We start from the raw sequence: 19,085 nt of genomic DNA, 5'->3' as shown, positions 1-19,085 counted from the left end.
CTATGGGGTTATTCTCATTAAAACCCCCACAGTCATCCTCTGCTACGTGAAGCCTTTTTCAAAAACTAAATAAACAAACCATGGTTAGTGCGAACATTTCATGAAGAGAAAATACCATATTTAAAAATGAAAGCAAGATGAAAAGTGGGACTGATAATGCAAAACCATACTGGATCTTGAAACAAGGAAAAGCCAGTAGTGTTGAGTTTTTCAGACTCCCCGTTATAAAGTTGTGCAATTGCCAGTGAGCATACTGAATATGGATACTGTGAAATTTAAAGAAATTTACCAAGGTTGGTGGTGTTGCACACCTTTAATCCCAGCACTGGGGAGACAGAGACAGGTGGATCTCTGTGAATCTGAGGCCAGCCTGGTCTACAGAGTGAGTTCCAGGACAACCAAGGCTGCACAGAGAAACTCTGTCTCAAAATATCTCCACCCCAATTTAATTTACTTTAAGAAAATTTTTGTTATTTTTTATTTATATGCATGTGTTTGTATCTATGGGGGGATACCTGCAGAGTCTAGAAAAGGGCATTGGATCCTCTGCATCTAGAGTTATAAGTGGTGTAAGCTGCCTCATTTGCCTTCTGGAAAGCAAACTATGTCCTCTGAAGGAGTGCGGGTCATGGATCTGCTGAGTCATCTCTCTCTCCAGCCACTTGAAATATTTCAAAGTGAATTTTTAGTTAATCTTTTTGTTTGTTTTGCGGGAAGAGGGTTGCTTTTGTTTTTGTTTTTGTTTTTGTTTTTTTGTAGACTAGGCTGGCCTGGAACTCACAGACATCTGCCTGCTTCTGCTCTGACTCCTGAAGTTCTGGGATTAAAGACACTGCGCCACCTGGCTTGTTAATTAATTTTTACCTCACTATAGATTAGAAAATCAGTAATTTATATGCAAACTATACACATATATTAACTATATATGTTTTCATTCAGCCCAAAGATAGAGGGGGTTGGCACATGAATTTGGGTATTTTCAATCCTAATGCTGAGAAAAACCACTATCTCAGGCAAAATGTATACTCACTAACTCAAAGCTATGGTTAAAATTTTTTTTTTCAATTATGTGTTCGTGTATGGGAAATTTTGAGTGTGAGTATGTAGGTCAGAAGCAGGGGCTCCTGCAGGAGCTGGAGTTAACATGTTGTTGTGAGCCTCCCAGAAAGGTTGCTAGAAACTGACCTCAAATGTACAAATGTACGGGGAAAGCAGGAGTGTTCTGTTTAACACAGAGCTTTCTCTCCAGCCTCTCATGATATTTTTGTTTGTTGAATCAACAAACTCCCTGGAACTCATAGATACTCTAGCCTCTGCGGGGGTTAAAGGAGTGCATCGCCAAGCCTGGCTCCCTCCGCAGATCCTAATCAGAGAAAAGGTTAATTACAATTTTCCCCAAAGCCTTCATCGCCTGCCAGGCTGGTGAGCTTCAGAAAACTACAGGTGTCTGTTTCTAAATCATGACTGTGATTCAGGGCAAGTTGATTATTCTATGGACATATTTAATCCCGTCCCCCCACCCTTTTTCCATTCTAATCTCTGCCAGACACTTTAGGTGCTATGATATAGTGCTGAAGAAAACAGGCGAGGATGGGAAGGGACAGGCAACAAATGAGAGATGAAATGCAGTGCTTTCAACGCTGAAGCGGCAAAGAAATAAAAACAAAGTGTAACCAACCACCTCCTGGTGTATCGTTTAGATTTAGTAACCAGTGTGATTGGAAGCATCAGGAGAATGGTGTGACCTAAACCATTTATTGTAATTATTAAAGATCTCACTATCTGCCAGGATGGTGGCAGCTGTCCATGTTACAGAAATGGATTGGACCATAGCTCTGTTAACAGTTGGAGACAGCAACTGGGCCAAAGGGTGTGTTTCTCTTTAAGAGCCAGTGCGATGGAGGCGGGGCTGAGTGTGTGCGGGGCTAGCAGAGGGCGGAGGTACCGGCTGGGAAGAGCCGCCCTCCCGAATGCGCGCGCGCCGTGCGGAGGCGGGATCAAGACCCGTCCGCATGGCTGGCTTTGGCCCCGGATGAGGAAGTGCGGTGGGAGGGTGGGGGGGACAGACTGTAGAAGCGGTGGAGGCCGGAGCGCCCTCGGGCCTCGGCTCCAGAAGATCTGGTAGAGTTGTCGGCCGCGGGGACAGCGGGGACCGAGGCAGCCGAGGCCAAGGTGGCGGGATGAGCACGGGCCGCGGAGCAGGCCACAGGGTAAGAGGCCCGGGCGGCCCCACAACGCCCTGGGAGTCCTCCGCTGGACGGTGCTGACTAAAGGGGTCCAGGTCCCCAGCCTTTTTGGGGCGCTGAAGGGCACCAAAGCTGCGTTGTTAGTGACAGAAACACCCACAGACATCAAGGAGATCAGGCGCCACGTCACTGGGAGAAAACAGCTTCACAGAGTCTTGGCTCCAGGGGAAAGAGGGTCCTTTTTCAACCTCCACCTGCAGGGGACCCCTAACTTCTCTCCTTGGAGAGGACGACGCCCCTTGTCGGCATTCGCCTTTCCTCGGCTCTGGTCCATTTGTCAGCGAAGGGAGGCCCGTTTATGTGCCAAAGGGTATTCTTTATCCTAAGGATTTAAGGGGTAATCCCCAAACGACCCCCACTTTGGTCAGCGTTTTCCAAATGAAGATTCTCAACTTCCCCCCAGAAGCGACAGAGGTATCTTTCTTTTCTTCAGACAAACAAGCACCCCCCCCCCAAACATTTGTCTTCCCTTCATTTTTCACGCTCACCTCAAGATAAAGAGAGGAAGGCCCAGAGTTTATGTTATTGCAAGTCAGCCTTTCTCCCCTTCCCCCAATCATGTCCACCAAGGGAGCTTTGCTTTTTGTGTTTTTCTTAGGTCTTTTAGTATTCAGTGAGCTTCTCTTCCTCTTTTGGAGTTTGATATTTGCAAGTTTGTATCTCCCACTTAACTTATTTGTGATCTTGACTCACCCATCCCGTCAATTGCAGCCCATCTCTAACCTGGTACTTTCTTTTCCTATGAATTGTCATGAGGGCTAAAGGGAAGTTTTGTGATAACGCTGGGTGCACAGTGGACTTTTGGTCAGTTATTACTATTGATTTGTTAAAGAAAAGCCATGTCCTGCTCAAAGAAGCAGGCTTTTGCATGGATGTATCCTCCATCACAAATGTTCAACCCATTCTTTCCTCCAGAAAGGCTTTTCCCACACTCCCATAATAAAGGACACCTCCTCTTCTTTGGAATCTTACTGTACTCTCTAAGTTAATAATGAGAGCCTTAGTAAAAATCAGAAGAAAAAAAATAATTTTTGTTGCTGTTTTTCAAGACAGGGTTTCTCTGTGTAACAGCTCAGGCTAGCCTTAAACTCACAGAGATCCGCCTGCCTCTGCCTCCCCAATGCTGTGATTACATATGTGATTAATATTTGGAAACAGCCAGGCAGTGATGTCCTATACTTTTAGTCCCAGCACTTGGGAGACAGAGGCAGTCGGATCTCTATGAGTTCGAGGCCAGCCTGGTTGACAGAGCGAGTTCCAGGACAGCCAAGAAGAGCTAAGGCTATACATTGAAATCCTTTCTGGGGGGGGGATAAAAATTTTGGAAACAAGTTTTGTTGTTGTTGTTGGGTTTTTGTTTGTTTGTTTGTTGTTGTTGTTGTTGTTTTGTTTTGAGATAAGGTCTCGATACAGCCCACCCAGGCTTTCCTAGACTGAACCCCAACCCCTGACCCCTGGTAATCCTCCTTGAGCTTTCTACAGAATGCTGCTATTTCAGACATGTACCTCATGTATCCCACACTGGCCTCAAATTTGCTTTGTAGTCAAGCCCCTGATCCTCCTGCATCTGTCTCCCTGTAAGAGTCTTAAGAGGGAGGGAAAAAATGCCAGAAGCCAGGCTTTTTTGCCCAAGTTTATCTAGGTCTGCTTTTCTATTCCCTTCATTCGCTTTTGTGACGATTAAAAAGTAGCTTCTTATCTACATATCCTCTCCAGCCTCCAGCTATCCTCAGAAAAATAAAACTGTCCTTTCCTAGTATGTAAAGTAGTGCAGATGTTTTTCCCCCTTTCTCTACTGATAAATATATGAAAATCTTCCATACATGATAACTTGTCAGTAGACATCAAGAGCATTTTCAGTTTCATCCCCTTTGTTGAAAGGTTGATCTTTATTCCTAATTTTAAGAAAAAGGGAAAGGGAAAGTGCCCGATGCGGTGGAGACTCCCTGCACAGTTCAGGGTTAAGAACTGGGTTCCCATGTAATGTGTGTCCTCCTGGTCTTGCTTTCAGTTTGTGTGGAGATCTTGGGTTTTTTCTTTATTGTGTTGTTGCTTTTTAGTTTTTTGAGACAGGGTTTCTCTGTGGCTTTGGAGGCTGTTCTGGAACTAGCTCTTGTACACCAGGCTGGTCTTGAACTCACAGAGATCGGCCTACTTCTGCCTCCCAAGTACTGGGATTAAAGGTGTGCACCACGAATGCCCAGCAAGATCTTGTTTTAGTGCTTTCTTTCTTTATTCTTTTTGGTTTTTTTGAGGCAGGGTTTCTCTGTGTAGCCCTAGCTGTCCTGGAACTCGCTTTGTAGACATGCTGGCTTCTAATTCACAGAGATTCCCTGCTTCTTTCTCCTGAGTGCTGGAATCAAAGGCTACCACCTCCAGGCTTGTTTTTCTTCAGAGACAGGATTTTATTATGTAGCCTTAGCTGATCTGATGATACTCACCATTTTTTTTTTCCAAATCTGTCCTGGAACTTTCAGCAGTTCTAAGTGTTGGGATCACAGGTGTGAGCCACTACTCCTGGTTTAGGGAGATCATATTAAAAGATTCTTCTTTTTCTGTCCCTCTTCTCCAAATTCCCTCAGGGAAGAATTGACTACATCTGAGTGTCCCTTTTGGAGGGACTGGCTGAAGAATCAGAATCTTTGGGAAAAAAAGCCCTTTTCTCAAGGTGAAAGGGGTGCTAGGAACTTCTGAGGGCCTGGGCATTCTTGTGAGTATTGTTCCGTGCCACAAGCATGGCAGTGCCCAGTGCCTAGTGTTCTTTCCTTTCTTTCTTTCTTTTTGGGGGGCGGGGGTCAAGACAGTTTTCTCTATAAAGTCCTGGAACTCCCTCTGAAGACCAGGCTGGCCTCACGAGTGCTGGCATTACAGGTATTTACCACCACGCCCAGCTATGTGCACAACGTTCTTAATAGCTTCTTTTACATTTGAACTAAAGAGAAGGGATTATTGAGGCATGTAGTTTTCAGTTCTACTTTCTTTGTTTAATTTTTTTCCTGTTTTTTTTTTTCTTTATTGCTGCAAAGTTTTACTTCCGAAACTATTGGGGAAAGTTGAATGATTAGAAATGCTGCCACCAGGCGTTGGTGGCACACGCCTTTAATCCCAGCACTCAGGAGGCAGAGGCAGGCGGATCTTTGTGAGTTCGAGGCCAGCTTGGTCTACAAGAGCTAGTTCCAGGACAGCCTCCAAAGCCACAGAGAAACCCTGTCTCGAAAAACCAAAAAAGAAAAAGAAATGCTGCCACTGTAGAATTTTTGACATTGTAAAATATTCTAATGACAGAGTTTCATTGTTAATTAATTCTTTAATAGTAGGTTTCTGTTTTAATTTTGGTAGGGTACACACTTCCAAATTACCTGAAGGCACACTGAAAAAAAGCTTTTTTTTTTTGTATATAAATTGTTCTTAAATTGCCTCAAATGCCTATGAGTACCTATTGAAGACAGTACTTCTGTTGATGATATCTGCCTGTAGGGTGTGTGCTGAAACAAAAGAGCAAGTTATCCTTTTCATAGTGGGCTTGTCTTGTGATTATTTTGACTTGGTCATTTCGCATGGCAAAAACAAACCCAAGAAAGTTCCTTTAAACTGAAGACATTCCAGGCTGTGCACCTAGTGAATAGAGTCAGAAGAGGGACTGAACTATTTCCCCACAGAGCTTTGCATTTGAAACAGATGAGAGGTCACTTATTAGAGTATCTCTTCCCCTTCCTCCTCTTCTTTTTTTTCCTGTTTTAGTTTTTTTTTTTTTTTTTGAGACAGCGGTATTTGTTTTTTGTTGGTTTGTTTGCTCATTTTTTGTGTTGCTGGTGCTCAGACCCAGGTCTTATACCTTCCAAACACGTACTCTCCACTGAAATACAGCTGAGTCACAGTAATCACTAAAGTACAACATACAAATGAGTTATTGTTGGGTGCATCACCCAGGCAACACTGTTAATGTTGGGTTCATTAGGCGGGATTTAAGGCAGGTTCTCATTTAACCCAGGCTGGCCTAGAACGTCTATGTAATGAAGTGTTATCTTAAACTCCTGATCAGCCTGCCTTTACTTTTTTTTCTTTTTAGTTTTTTGAGTCAAGGTTTCTCTGCAACAGTCTTGGCTGTTCTGAGCTTGCTTTGTAGACCATGTGACCTCAAACTGCCTCTTCCTCTCAAGTGCATGGGATTTGAAAGATGTGCACTACCACACCTGACCTTCGTGGTCTTTGTGGTGCAGATACATGCATGTAGGCAAAATGCTCATACACACAAAATAAAAATAAAATACATAGAACAGCTGAGCTGTTAAATGCTCCACCTCAAATATCAGCCTTGTTAAAATATAATTCATCAAGATATAATTCATCTGGACTAGAAATGGTCCTCAATGGTAGAGCAACCTAGCCTATCATTTCTGAAGCCCTGAGCATGCTCTTAAGCACCACAGAATGAAAAAACAAAGTAAAAAGTAAAAAGCCATGCTAACATGCACAGAGTACTCAAATAGCTTGCCTGTTTAAACTGTACAAGTCTGTGTACTTTATAGTATAGTCAGTTGTACAGCCATTACTGTGATCAATTTTAGAACTTTATTTTTGGTGGTTTTTTTGTTTGTTTGTTTTGCTTTGAGACTAGGTCTCTCTATATATTCCTGACTGTACTGGAACTCACTATGTAGACCAGACTGTCCTGGAACTCACAGAGATCTGCTTGCTTCTACCTCCTGAGTGCTGGGACTGGACCACCACATCTGACTCAGAACTTTTAGGTATGGGTGCTCTATCTGCATGAATGCCTGCATTTCCAGAAGAGGGCATCAGATCTCATTAAGGATGTTTGTGGGCGTTGGTGGCGCACGCCTTTAATCCCAGCAATTGGGAGGCAGAGGCAGGCGGATCTCTGTGAGTTCGAGGCCAGCCTGGTCTACAAGAGCTAGTTCCAGGACAGCCTCCAAAGCCACAGAGAAACCCTGTCTTGAAAAACCAAAAAAATAAAAAAATAAAAATAAAAAATCAAAAAGGATGTTTGTGAGCCACCATGTGGTTGCTGGAAATTGAACTCATAACCTCTGGAAGAGCAGTCAGTGCTTTTAACCACTGAGCTATCTCTCCAGCCCTGGCTCAGAACTTTTAAAAAAGATTTTGTGTGTTTGAGTGTTTTGCTTACAGTGTACATAGGCATCAGAAGAGAGCATTGAATACCCTGGAACTGTATAGGTGCTGAGACCCAAACCTAGGTCCTTTGCAACAGCAGCCAGAGCTCTGAACCACTGAGCCTCCAGCCCTAATTTTAGGACTTTTTCTTTTACTTGCTTATTTACTTATAATGGAGACCAAGCCTCATTGTGTATCTCTGGGTAGCTTGGAACTCTCTGTGTAGATCACACTGGCCTTAAACTCATCCGTTTGTCTCTACCTCTCTATATGTGTGCTGGTTCCCTTGGAAGATTGGTGGGTCCTCTGGAGATGATGTTTGAGTGGTTGTAATCTACCATATGGGTGCTAGGAACTGAACTCAGGTTCTTTGTAAGAATAGCAAGTGCTTCTAACCACTGAGTCATCTTTCCAGTTCCAAAACAATTTTATTATTACAGAAAGAAATTAGGCAGTCCCTGTCATTTTGTGATGGCAGAACTTTTTTTTTTTCTTTTTTGGTTTTTTGAGACAGGGGTTTCTCTGTATTGTTTTGGAGGCTGTCCTGGAACTCACTTTGTAGACCAGGCTCACAGAGATCCTCCTGCTTCTGCCTCCCGAGTGCTGGCATTAAAGGCGTGCACCACCAATGCCCGGCATGATGGCAGAACTCTTATCCCTAAGCAAATACTAGTATCCACTTTGCAGATTTGCCTATACCTGAAATTTTGTATAAATAGGGTCTTAAAATTTGTGGTATTTTCAAAGTCTGTTCATTTTGTAATCTCTTGGTACTCTGCTCCTTTTTAAAGCTTAATATTCCTTTGTATAATCTGACAGTATTTTGTTTGTCTACTTACCAGTGGTCATTTGTATTTGTTTCTATTTTTGCCCACTGTGAATAGTTCTGCTAAGAATGTTTGTGCCCAGGTTTTTGTGAACATGTTTTCTATATGTATGCCTAACTGGACTTTTTGAATGATATGGTGACTATGATCAAAGGAACAGTTTGTTGGTGTTTTGTTTTGTTTTGTTTTGTTTTTTTGATTTTTCTGTAGACCAGGCTGGCCTTGAACTCACTGAGACCCGCCTGCCTCTGCCTCCCGAGTGCTGGGATTAAAGGCGTGCGCCACCAACGCCCGGCTGGTGTTTTTGTTTTTGTGTTGTGTTTTTTCCTCAGTACTAGGGATTGGAGCCCCCATTTTTTTTGTAGTATTTATTTGTGTATATGTGTGTGTGTCTGTGCACATGCATGCGGTACCTTTAGAGGCCAGGAGAGAAACTGGATTCCCTGGTGGATTCCCTGGAGCTGGAGTTCCAGGACGTCATAAGTGCTCGATGTGGTTGCTGGGAACCTAACTGTGGTCCTGTGGAGCCGTGTTTTCGTCCTGTGACCGAGGATCTTTCATGTTAGGCAAACACTTTCACTGAGCTACAGCCCCAGCCCAAGGAGATACAATTGGGTTTCCCTCAGCAAAGAAGCTTCAAGGAAAGGTGAAGTCATCGAGGAAATGAAACTTAAGAAGAAAGTTATGTATCAGCTTTTGAGAGCACCCATATCTCCTTGGCAGGCAGGGGAGAAAGAGATCTTGACACAAGGTGGCAGAGACCCAAGAAGTCTGTGTGTATCTGTAAACTTGGTTTTCTCTAGATGGAGAGTGGCTGTGTGTATCAGGTTGGCCACGAACTCACAGTCCTGCTTGCTCAGGTGTTGCAGTGCAGATGTGCTCCTTCCCACAGAGAGATAATACTTACTTTCTATAGTGTCTTTTATTTATATGTATGTGTATGCATGGTGTATATGAATGTGGGCCTGTGTTCACCACAGTAGGTACGTAGAGACCAGAGGACAACTTTGTCAGGTGGGTCTCTCCTTCACCTTGTGAGTTTCAGGGATTGTGTTCAGGTCAACAGGCTTGAAAAGCCTGCTCTACAAGAGTGAGTCCCAGAACAGCCTCTAAAGCCACAGATAAACTCTGTCTCGAACCCCTCTCCCCCCAAAAAAGAAAAAAAGCCATAGGACAGGCAGAGGTGAGGATTCTTGGGCTGCTGGCCATCCGGTCTAGCTTAATTGTGGAGCTTTAGGCCAATGAGAGGCTGTCTCAAAGGAGGAGAATAACCCTGAAAATTGTGCTGTGCCCTCCATGTGCACCTGTGCACACACAAATACACACAAATATGTAAGACAAAAACAACCTTCCTGACGAATTGCTACATGTCCAGTGCTGACTCTGGGATATATCAGTGAACAAGGTGTCTAAGGCTCATGCCTTGCAATCAGGTCGAGAAGCACCTTTAGTTTCTAGTCTGTCAGGACTGGTTTTGGATGCACATTAATGTCTTATGCTCACCTGGGTTTGCTCAATTTGTTTTCAGAGCTAAGAAATTACTTTAAAGGTTTTATTCATTTATTTTGAGATAGGGTTTTTGTGTGGAACCCTGTCTGGTATGGAACTCACGTATATAGATCAGGATGGTCTCAAACTCACAGAAATCTGCCTGTCTCGTGAATAGTGAGATTAAAGGTATGTGCCACCAGACCTGGCTGGTTAGTAGTATGTGTTATATTTTTCTGTGCAGATGAGCATAGCTTCCTAAAGATGCTGGAGGCATCAGATCCCCCTGGAGCTTGAGGTACTGATAGTTTTGAACTGTTCAGCATGGGTGCAGACTCAAGTGGGAACCAAACTCATGTCATCTACAAGAACAGTATATATACATTTTTAACCACATAGCCATTTTGCTAATTCTCCTTTCCCCCCATATTCTTGAGACAGGAGCTCAGTCTTAGCCCAGGATAGCCTTGAACTTACTCTGTAGTTGAAGCTGTTCTTGCACTTGTGTCAATCTCCTGCCTTAGCCTCCTGAATAATAGGATCACAAGTATGAGCCCCAACACTTAATGTTGGTAGTGTTGGGGCTTGAACTCAGACTTTGTATACCCCGAGTAAGTGCTCTACCACTAAGATACATTATGTGCTTCACATTTAAACAGGATATTCACAAAGCAGTATTTTAATTAAGGTGGCATGCCTATTGAAGATAAGATATGTGTTTTTCCACCAATTCAGTAGACATTTTGGTATCCAAGAATGCTGGCATTTGAATTTGAATTTGTTTTCCTTTTTTTGGTTGCTATTTTATTTTTATTTATTGTGCATACAGCCTTTTGTCTGCAGGTCAGCAGAGGGTACCAGATCTCATTCAAGGTGGTTGTGAGCCACCATGTGGTTGCCGGGAATAACTCAGGACCTCTGGAAGAACAGTCAGTGCTCTTAACCGCTGAGCCATCTCTCCAGCCCTTGTTTTGTTTTTTGAGAAAGGGTTTCTCTGTGTAACAGCTTTGGCTGTTCTGACACTCCATCTGCCTGCTTCTGCCTCCCAAGTGCTGGGATTAAAGGCATGCACCACCATTTCCTGGCTGTTTTCCATATTTTAACCCATGTGAACTGAAACAGTTCTTTTACCCTGACAAGGTTTTAAACTTGTATCCCTTCCTTTGATTTGTGTCAGGGTAAACCATTGATGTAAAAGACTTGATTCCATAATCTCCATCTGCCCTAATGCTGTCATCTGGAGTAGAGACTCAGCCAGTTCCTCTTGACTCACTCATGCCTGCTGTGGTACATGAATTATACTCTGAACTCTCAGTAAGTGTCTCCAAAGAGCTTCATGCTGAGAAGGAGCCCAGTATGATTCCAGATGTAAACCCTGGAGCCTCAAGCTCTCATGTAAGTCAGAATGGGGTATCATCCCTGGAGCTGCAGAGGACTCGTGCAGAAGGCTGCTGTGAAGAAACCTTTGAGACCTTGGATTACAGGAGCAAGCCTGGGTGGTGCGGACTAGTGGACCCTACAGCAAGAGGGCCTGTGACTTTTGAGGTCTTGGATAGGGAAGAGAGAACCCAGAGCATGGAGCCAAAGGTCTTCAGAGGTCAAGGAGACCAGGCGGAAGTTTTCAGAGACCCCTGTGAGGCAGCAAAGGAGGACCCATGCCAGCATTCCACAGCTTCTAAAGAAAAGATCTGCCCCAGTCAGGTAAGAAATGAGGCTTGATGGAAACAAGTTGAATGTGAGTGATGACACTGCAGAGCAACGCTTCTCATGATAAATTATAAATGCTGACAGGTAGCCTGTGACTTAGTCTTGAAACATTTTTTTTTTTGGATGGGGGAAGTTTCGAGACAGGGTTTCTCTGTATTGTTTTGGAGCCTGTCCTGGAACTCACTCTGTAGACCAGGCTGGTCTCGAACTCACAGTGCTGCCTCCTGAGTGCTGGGATTAAATAAAGGTATGCGCCGCCAACGCCCAGCATCTTGAAACATTTGTAAAAATATTGATTTTGATGTTTTTTGATGTAAGTCAGTGCTGTGCTTTTACTATTATATGAATTATTGAGTCTCTAAAGATAATGTTTTTTAAATTTATTTTTATTTTAATTGCATTGGTGTTTTGCCTGCATGTATGTATGTCTGTGTGAGCGTGTCAGATTTTGGAGTTAACAGACAGTTGTTAGCTGCCATGTGAGTGCTGGAAATTGAACCTGGTTCCTCTGGAAGAGCAGTCAGTGCTCTTAACTGCTGAGCCACCTCTCCAGCCCCTCAAAATAATGTATGTCTACATATAATGTTAAATAATTATGTGTAAGGGCTGGCAAGATGGCTTAATTGGTGAAGCATCTGCCACGAAAAGTTCAGATCCCCAGTACATAAAAAGCTAGGCACAGCAGCACCTCAGTAGCAGACAGGGCAGATCCTTGGAGTTTGTTGTCTAGCCAGCTGAGCTAAATCTATGAGCTCCAGGTTCAGTGGGAGACCCTGCTCAAAAAGGAAGGTTGCACTGGTTAGTGGTGGTGGCACACGACTTTAAGCCCAGGACTTGGGATTGTTATTGCATGCATATATGTATATGTACGTTTATGTTCCTAAAAAGAATCTGCTAAGTCCGTATAATGTTACTTGTGTGTGTTTTCAGGGCTGATCATTTGATGGACAGCCAGTTGGTATCCTTTCCCTGAGGAAGATCACCTTTCCTGCTCTCAGCTTTCCTTAGTTACCTTGTCTTTGTGTAGTAGATAAGGAAAAGTCCATAAGGCCTAAACCCTATGCACAAAAGATTTTTAATATTTATTTTTAAATTTATGTGTATGAATATTTTGCCTATGAGTATGTATGCGCACTATGTGTGTGCCTGGTACCTGTGGAGGGAAAAAGAGGGCTTCAGATCTTGGAACTGGAGTTACTGATAGTTGTGAGCTACCATTTGGGTGCTGAGAGCCAAACCTAGGTTCTCTGCAAAAGCAACAAGTCCTCCTGACCACTGGACTATCTGTCCAGTACCATGATTTTTCCTTTTCTTTTTGCTTTATTTATTTACTTATTTATTTGGGGTTTTTCAAGACAGTGTTTCCCTGTGTAGCCCTGGTTGTCCTGTCTGTGGACTGGGCTAACCTCAAACTCAGAGATCCACCTGCCTCTGCCTCCTGAGCACTGGGATTAAAGACATGTGCCACCACGGCCTGGCATAGAAAAGGATTTTGTATTGAAAATAAATAAAATTTCAGTGACTTTAAAATGAAATCTCTTGGCAGCTGGAGACATCTCTGTCAGTAAATGCTTGCTTACTATGCAAGCGTGAGGACCTGAGTTTGATCCCTAGCACCCATGTAAGAATGATAGCACACTTGTTATCTGGAGGGTCTCTGGGACTCTCACTGACCAGTCTAACCTATCCTCAGCACTGAGAGACCCTTTCTCAAAAAACAAGCTGAGGGTTGGTTGAGAAGACTCTGAAGGTAAAGGTGGTTTTTTTTTTTTTTTTTTTTTTTTTTTTTTTTTTGAGGCAGGGTTTCTCTGTGGCTTTGGAAGCTGTCCTGGAACTCGCTCTGTAGACCAGGCTGGTCTCGAACTCAAAGAGATCCGCCTGCCTCTGCCTCTTGAGTGCTGGGATTAAAGGCATGCACCACCAACACCCGACAAAGGTAAAGGTGTTTAAAAGTATAAGCCAGAAGACCTGAGTTTGATATCCAGAACCATAGGAGAAAACCAACTCCACAAAATTGTTCTCTGACTTCCACACATGCACAGAGACACATGCCCTCCCCACCATCACACATATAATAATAATAGAGGAAAGAAAAAAAATGAGGTGGATGGCCCATGAGGAAGACCACCAAAGGTCAACATCTGACCTCCACCTGTAAGCATGCATACCCACACACAATTGAAAAGAAGTGTTTTTTATAAAGGTAGAAGTCTTTAACTGCCTCAAGGCAGAATTGATGTTGATAGACTGTTCTTGGGTCTACAGGGTACTGTTGTCCCCTAGTTTGATGTGGCTCTGATCTCATGCAACAGAGAAGTATCTATAGCATGTTGCTGAGGTGTAAAAGTTTTCTGTGACTTCACAATCGGGGCTTTACTTAAAGCTGCAGTTTCTCTGAATTGAGATTCAGAGGAAAATTCCTGTAAAGGTTCCTCTCTACATATAAAGGTGCAAGATCATCTGGTGATTAAAAACTTTTCATTCATTAGAGTGTTGGCAGTTGAATCCTGGGCTTTGTGCCTGCTAGTTAGGCACTATACCTACCTACCAAGCTGCATCTCCAGCACTGTTTGTCTTTTTAAGAAGTCTCAACTCAGTAGCTCAGAGACTGGCCTCTTAACATCCGTGCTTCTTCCCCTCAGCCTCTACAGGGCTGGGATTAAAAACATGAGCCACCAACGCCCGGCAAGAAACAGTATGTTTTTTTAAATTAAAAAAAAATTGCCGGGCATTGGTGGTGCACGCCTTTAATCCCAGCACTCGGAGGCAGAGGCAGGTGGATCTCTGTGAGTTCGAGGCCAGCCTGGTCTACAGAGCAAGTTCCAGGACAGCCTCCAAAGCCACAGAGAAACCCTGTCTCGAAAAACAAAAACAAACAAAAAAAAAAAACAAAAACTTCAAAAACAGCTTTTTTTAAAAGTAATTCTTGATTTACATAAAAATGAAAAGGCAGAACAAAAATTTGAAATTGAAGTCAAGCCTCAATTTTTTTGGCAAGGTTTGATTGTGTCATTTTATTGGCCTGGAACTTGCTGTGTATACCGGACTGACTTTGAACTTACAGAGGTTTTTCTGTTTCTCCAGAGCTGGCAGTAAAAGTCACAATTCAGGGCCGGGCGGTAGTGGCACACGCCTTTAATCCCAGCACTCGGGAGGCAGAGGCAGGCGGATCTCTGTGAGTTCGAGGCCAGGCTGGACCGACAGCCTCCAAAACAATACAGAGAAACCCTGTCTCGTAAAACCAAAAAAAAAAAAAAAGTCACAATTCAGCCATTAGTCTCCCCGTTTTCACATTGGTTTGCAAGTGTCGTAGGAGTTTTCCAACAGTTGCAATTATGAGATCCGGCAGACTCCTCCAACCCCTCATTAAACTTTGCATAGCTGTCCTATGAGCTGCATGCCCAAGAAGGGAACACAGAGAAACCTTGGAAGGAAGGGACACTAACTTCACCTCTGCCACCCATGGCTTGTCCTATACCTGCTTAAGCTGGCATTTGCACTAAGTGCGCCTGTACCCCAACTTATTTCTTATTTTCAGAAGGCACTTAGGAGTTGGGCATTCTGATTCACACCTGCATTCCCACCACTCAAGAGGCTGAGGCAGGAGGATTATAGCTTGGTATGCATGGTGACCCCTACCTCCAAAATTGGAAAAAAAAAAAAAGCATTAATAGAGCTTTTTTTTTTTTTTTTTTTTTTTGGTTTTTCGAGACAGGGTTTCTCTGTGGCTTTGGAGGCTGTCCTGGAACTAGCTCTTGTAGACCAGGCTGGCCTCGAACTCACAGAGATCCGCCTGCCTCTGCCTCCCAAGTGCTGGGACTAAAGGCGTGCGCTACCACCGCCCAGCAAGAAGTAATATTTTTTATTTATTAATCTAAACTTGAGCTTTCCTTCATCTCAATTCTTGTGGCTAGTAGCAGATTTCCTGGTTGCACTGAGGTCTGAAGTAATAACTCATGTACCTCTGTATTATCCATTGACTGTTGGGTTTTCTTGTTGCAGGATGTCCTCCTGATACAATCCAGCAAAGAACCTGTATGTGCAGACTTCTCTGGAGATCTGCTAAAGAACAGAGGTATGATACTTTTTGTTGTTTTTTTGCTGTTGTTGCTTTCTTAGATAAGGTCTCCCTATGTAATCCTGGCTGGCTTGGAATTCATATGTATCCATCCGCCTCTGCCTCCTTGGATTAAAAGCATGTGCCATCATACCTGGGAAGATTTTTGTTAAGATTCATTTATTTATGTGTATGTGTCAGCTTGCTTAAGTAAATATATACCACATGTGCAGAAGCCATTGAAGGCCAGAAGTGGGTGTCAGATCCACTGGAACTAGAGTTAAAGACAAGTTGTGAACCACCATGTGGGTGCTCGATACCCAATCAGGGACTGTTGGAAGAACAATAACTACTCTTAATCTCTGAGCCATGTTTCCAGCCCTTGGGTTTATTTATTTACTTTTGGTTTTTCGAGACAGGGTTTCTCTGTAGCTTTGGAGCCTGTCCTGGAATTGGCTCTGTAGACCAGGCTGGCTTTGGACTCACAGAGATCCACCGTCTCTGTCTCCCAAGTGTTGGGATTAAAAGCGTGCACCACCACTACCCTACCAAATTGGGTTTATTAAGAAAGGCTTTAGTTGTCTTCTGGGTGATAGTCAGTGTATACTGTTAGTGGGAACAAAGTATTCTTTTAGTTATCATTTTTGCCAGGTTTGGGTTTTGTTTTGTTGTTTGTTGTAGTTCACATGGGGCTGGGTGAATGGAGACAGAAATAGAAGAATAAGGATAGAAATTGGTCTGGAAGCTTATCTGAGGAGACGTTAGGGCACAGGAATGGTGGGCATAGAGTGTGGCTCTGTGCGTACCCAGGCCTGCTGAGGCTGTGGTGGAGGCTTGAATCATTCATTGCACAGCCTGTGGTCTCCCTCCACTTCAGTCTCCTGGTTCTGAGGTCAGATCATACCCTGACATTTGACGAGGAGTATGTGTGTTATCTCTGGGGGCACAAGCTAGCTCGAGCTAAGCTTCTGGACCTGTAACTTTACAGTCTTTTCAAGGTACGAACTGGGACGCAGTGGGTCTACAGGCATAGCTGCTTTGTTTTTGTTTTTGTTTTTTTTAAAGGACAGGGTTTCTGTATAGCCTTGGCTGTTCTAGAACTTGCTCTGTAGACCACCAGGCTGGCCTCAAACTCAGAGTTCTGTGCAGACATGTCTCCTTTTCAGGACTTTTTGTTTAAATCCGCCCCACCCTCCACCCCAGTCCTGCCCGTCTTTTGTCAGGGTCTCACTATGTAGTCCTGGCTACCCTGGAACTCTCTTCATGTAGACCTCTCCCAGACCCAAGTAAGACCCCATGCCCCAAAGTTTCCTGCTCTTTGCTGGGCTGAGTGTTTCAGCATAGAAACCTGCTGGGGACATCTCTGACCAAAGACGTCACAGTGGGGGAGGCTCGTGAGGAGTGCCCATAGAGGGGAAAGAGAAGTAGTAGAAGGGCTGTTTCACAAGGGAGCCTGCCCTGTCAGACATTCTAACTAGTGACCTCCCTGCCTGTTAATCTGAGGGATGTTTATTTGCTGAAACAGATTCTATATAGTCTTGGCTGGCTTTGCACTTGTCTATGTAGAACAAGCTGGCCTCATACTCACAGAGATCCTCCTGCCTCTGCCTACTGAGTACTGTAAAGCTGTGAAACAACTGGCCTAGCTCTTTGCTTGCTTGTTTTTGTTTGAGGTAGTTTTCGTGTATTCCAGGGCATCCTTGATCCTGCTATGTAGTCAGGGGTGGCCTTGAATTCCTGACCTCTTTGACTCTTAAGTACTGGAATTACAGGTATATGCTATCACACCTGGTTTAAATTCTTAAAAGCTCATTGATTTTTGTTGTTGCTCCTGCTGTTCTTGTTTTTCTCTTTTTTGAGACAGGATTTCTCTGTAGACAAGACTGGCCTCAAACTCACAGAGATCCACCTGCCTCTATCTCTTGGAATAAAGGCTGGCACTACCACCTCCTGGGTTTTTTTGTTTGTTTGTTTAAAATAACTCAAATATTCTTTTTTAATGAAAATTTTACTCTCTATGTATTTGCCCTCTTATTTTATTTTGGTTTTTTGAGACAGGGTTTCTCTGTGTAATAGCCCTGACTGTCTTAGAACTTGCTTTGTAAATCAGGCTGGCTTTGAACTCACAGGGATCTGTCTGCCTCTTCCCCCTGAGTGCTAGGACTAAAGGTATGTGCCACCACTGCCTGGCGTTTATTTTTTAACTGGAAGAGGTGCAGTATGTAATAGAATACTACGATTCATGTGTAGGGTCAGGTTTTTGGTTTTTTGTTGTTGTTGTTTTTTTTTATCATGTAAGTCTTGGAAATTGTCAGGCTCTGGGAAAGTGCCTTTAATTGCTGAGCATTTCACTGGCTCCCTTGTCCTACAATTTACAATTTAAGGGGTTATAATTTGCAAAAGTCAACTACTACCACATCCACTTAGTAAAAAAGTTGCTTTCTCTCTGTGTCTGTCTCTGTCTCTCTCTTTGTTTTTCAAGATAGGGTTTTGCTGGACTTTGGTGGCGCACGCCTTTAATCCCAGCACTCGGGAGGCAGAGGTAGGCGAATCTCTGTGAGTTCAAGGTCACACCCTGGTCTCTAGAGCAAGTTCCAGGACATCCTTCAAAGCTACACAGAGAAATCCTGTCTTGAAAAACCAAGGGGGGCGGGGAGGGGGGGAACAGGGTTTCTCTGTAGCTTTGGAGCCTGTCCTGGAACTCTCTCAGTAGATCAGGCTGGCCTCAGACTCACAGAGATCCGCCTGCCTGTGACTCCTGAGTACTGGGATTAAAGGGGTGCACCACCAATGCCCAGCTAATTTTCATGGCATCTAAAAGAAGTCTTGTAACAGTAGTCTCTTCTAAAGTAATCTTGTAACCAACTCCTTTGGTCTCCCATCTACTAGTGTACTTTCATCATTCTAAATTTGTTTATAGTGAATATAAGGTATTTGCCTTATGTGGCTTTTGTGGCCCAATTCTCTAAATTGGCTTAAATGTTTGTTATTTCTTTCTTTTATAAGGTCTCAGTCTATTTTCCATTAATACCAACAATATAGAAAGGTTATAATTTATCCTAAATTGCTTTTCTTTGTGGAGAGGTTTTCTTAATTCTAGCATGAAGTAACATCTCAGTATAGCTACCCCTCCCCTATTTTTTTTTTTAACTAAGTTTCACTTTATAAACTAGGCCTGGTGTATATATCAGGTTCTAGGCCAGCCAGGGTTGTACCATGAGTCCCTGCCTGTTTTTTTTTTTTTTTTTTTTTCTGGTTTTCTGAGACAGGGTTTCTCTGTATTGTTTTGGAAGCTGTCCTGGAACTCACTCGGTAGACCAGGCTGGCCTCAAACTCACAGAGATCCACCTGCCTCTGCTTCCCGAGTGCTAGGATTAAAGGTATGCGCCACCAACACCAGCTCCTGCCTCGGTTTTTAAATGGTTTATTTCTTATGTCTGGATGGTTGGTTGTACTGCAGTGTGCACGTGGAAGCCAGAGGACAGCCTGAGCTTGTTGTCTCCCTTCACCGTGTGGACCCCAGAGGTGGAAGTCAGGTCCTCAGGCTTGGTGGCAAGTGCCTTAACCTGCTGCACCATCTTACTGGTGCCCAGAACACTTTATGTAGATCATACTGAATTTGTA

General features: G+C 43.6%; 1 protein-coding gene across 2 annotated transcripts in view; it reads left to right on the top strand.

The window, feature by feature from the left end:
• The first annotated feature begins 2,075 nt into the window (after window positions 1–2,075).
• Prr14l (proline rich 14 like) overlaps window positions 2,076–19,085 on the top strand; it is a 64,906-nt gene continuing 47,896 nt past the window's right edge. Inside the window, exons 1-3 of one of the 2 annotated variants that reach the window (XM_040746866.1) lie at window positions 2,076–2,210; window positions 10,875–11,398; window positions 15,407–15,479. In XM_040746866.1, coding sequence (XP_040602800.1) covers window positions 10,925–11,398; window positions 15,407–15,479 — 547 coding nt within the window. In that variant the 5' untranslated portion in view covers window positions 2,076–2,210; window positions 10,875–10,924. Of the gene's footprint in view, window positions 2,211–10,718; window positions 11,399–15,406; window positions 15,480–19,085 lie in introns of those variants that run through there. The other variant, XM_040746867.1, reaches the window with a different exon arrangement.

The sequence above is a fragment of the Mesocricetus auratus genome, unplaced genomic scaffold, assembly GCF_017639785.1.
Source record: "Mesocricetus auratus isolate SY011 unplaced genomic scaffold, BCM_Maur_2.0 Super-Scaffold_100006, whole genome shotgun sequence".
Taxonomy (NCBI): Eukaryota; Metazoa; Chordata; class Mammalia; order Rodentia; family Cricetidae; genus Mesocricetus; species Mesocricetus auratus.
The sequence above is the reverse complement of the archived record's forward strand: the minus strand, read 5'-3'. Positions and strand labels throughout refer to the sequence as shown.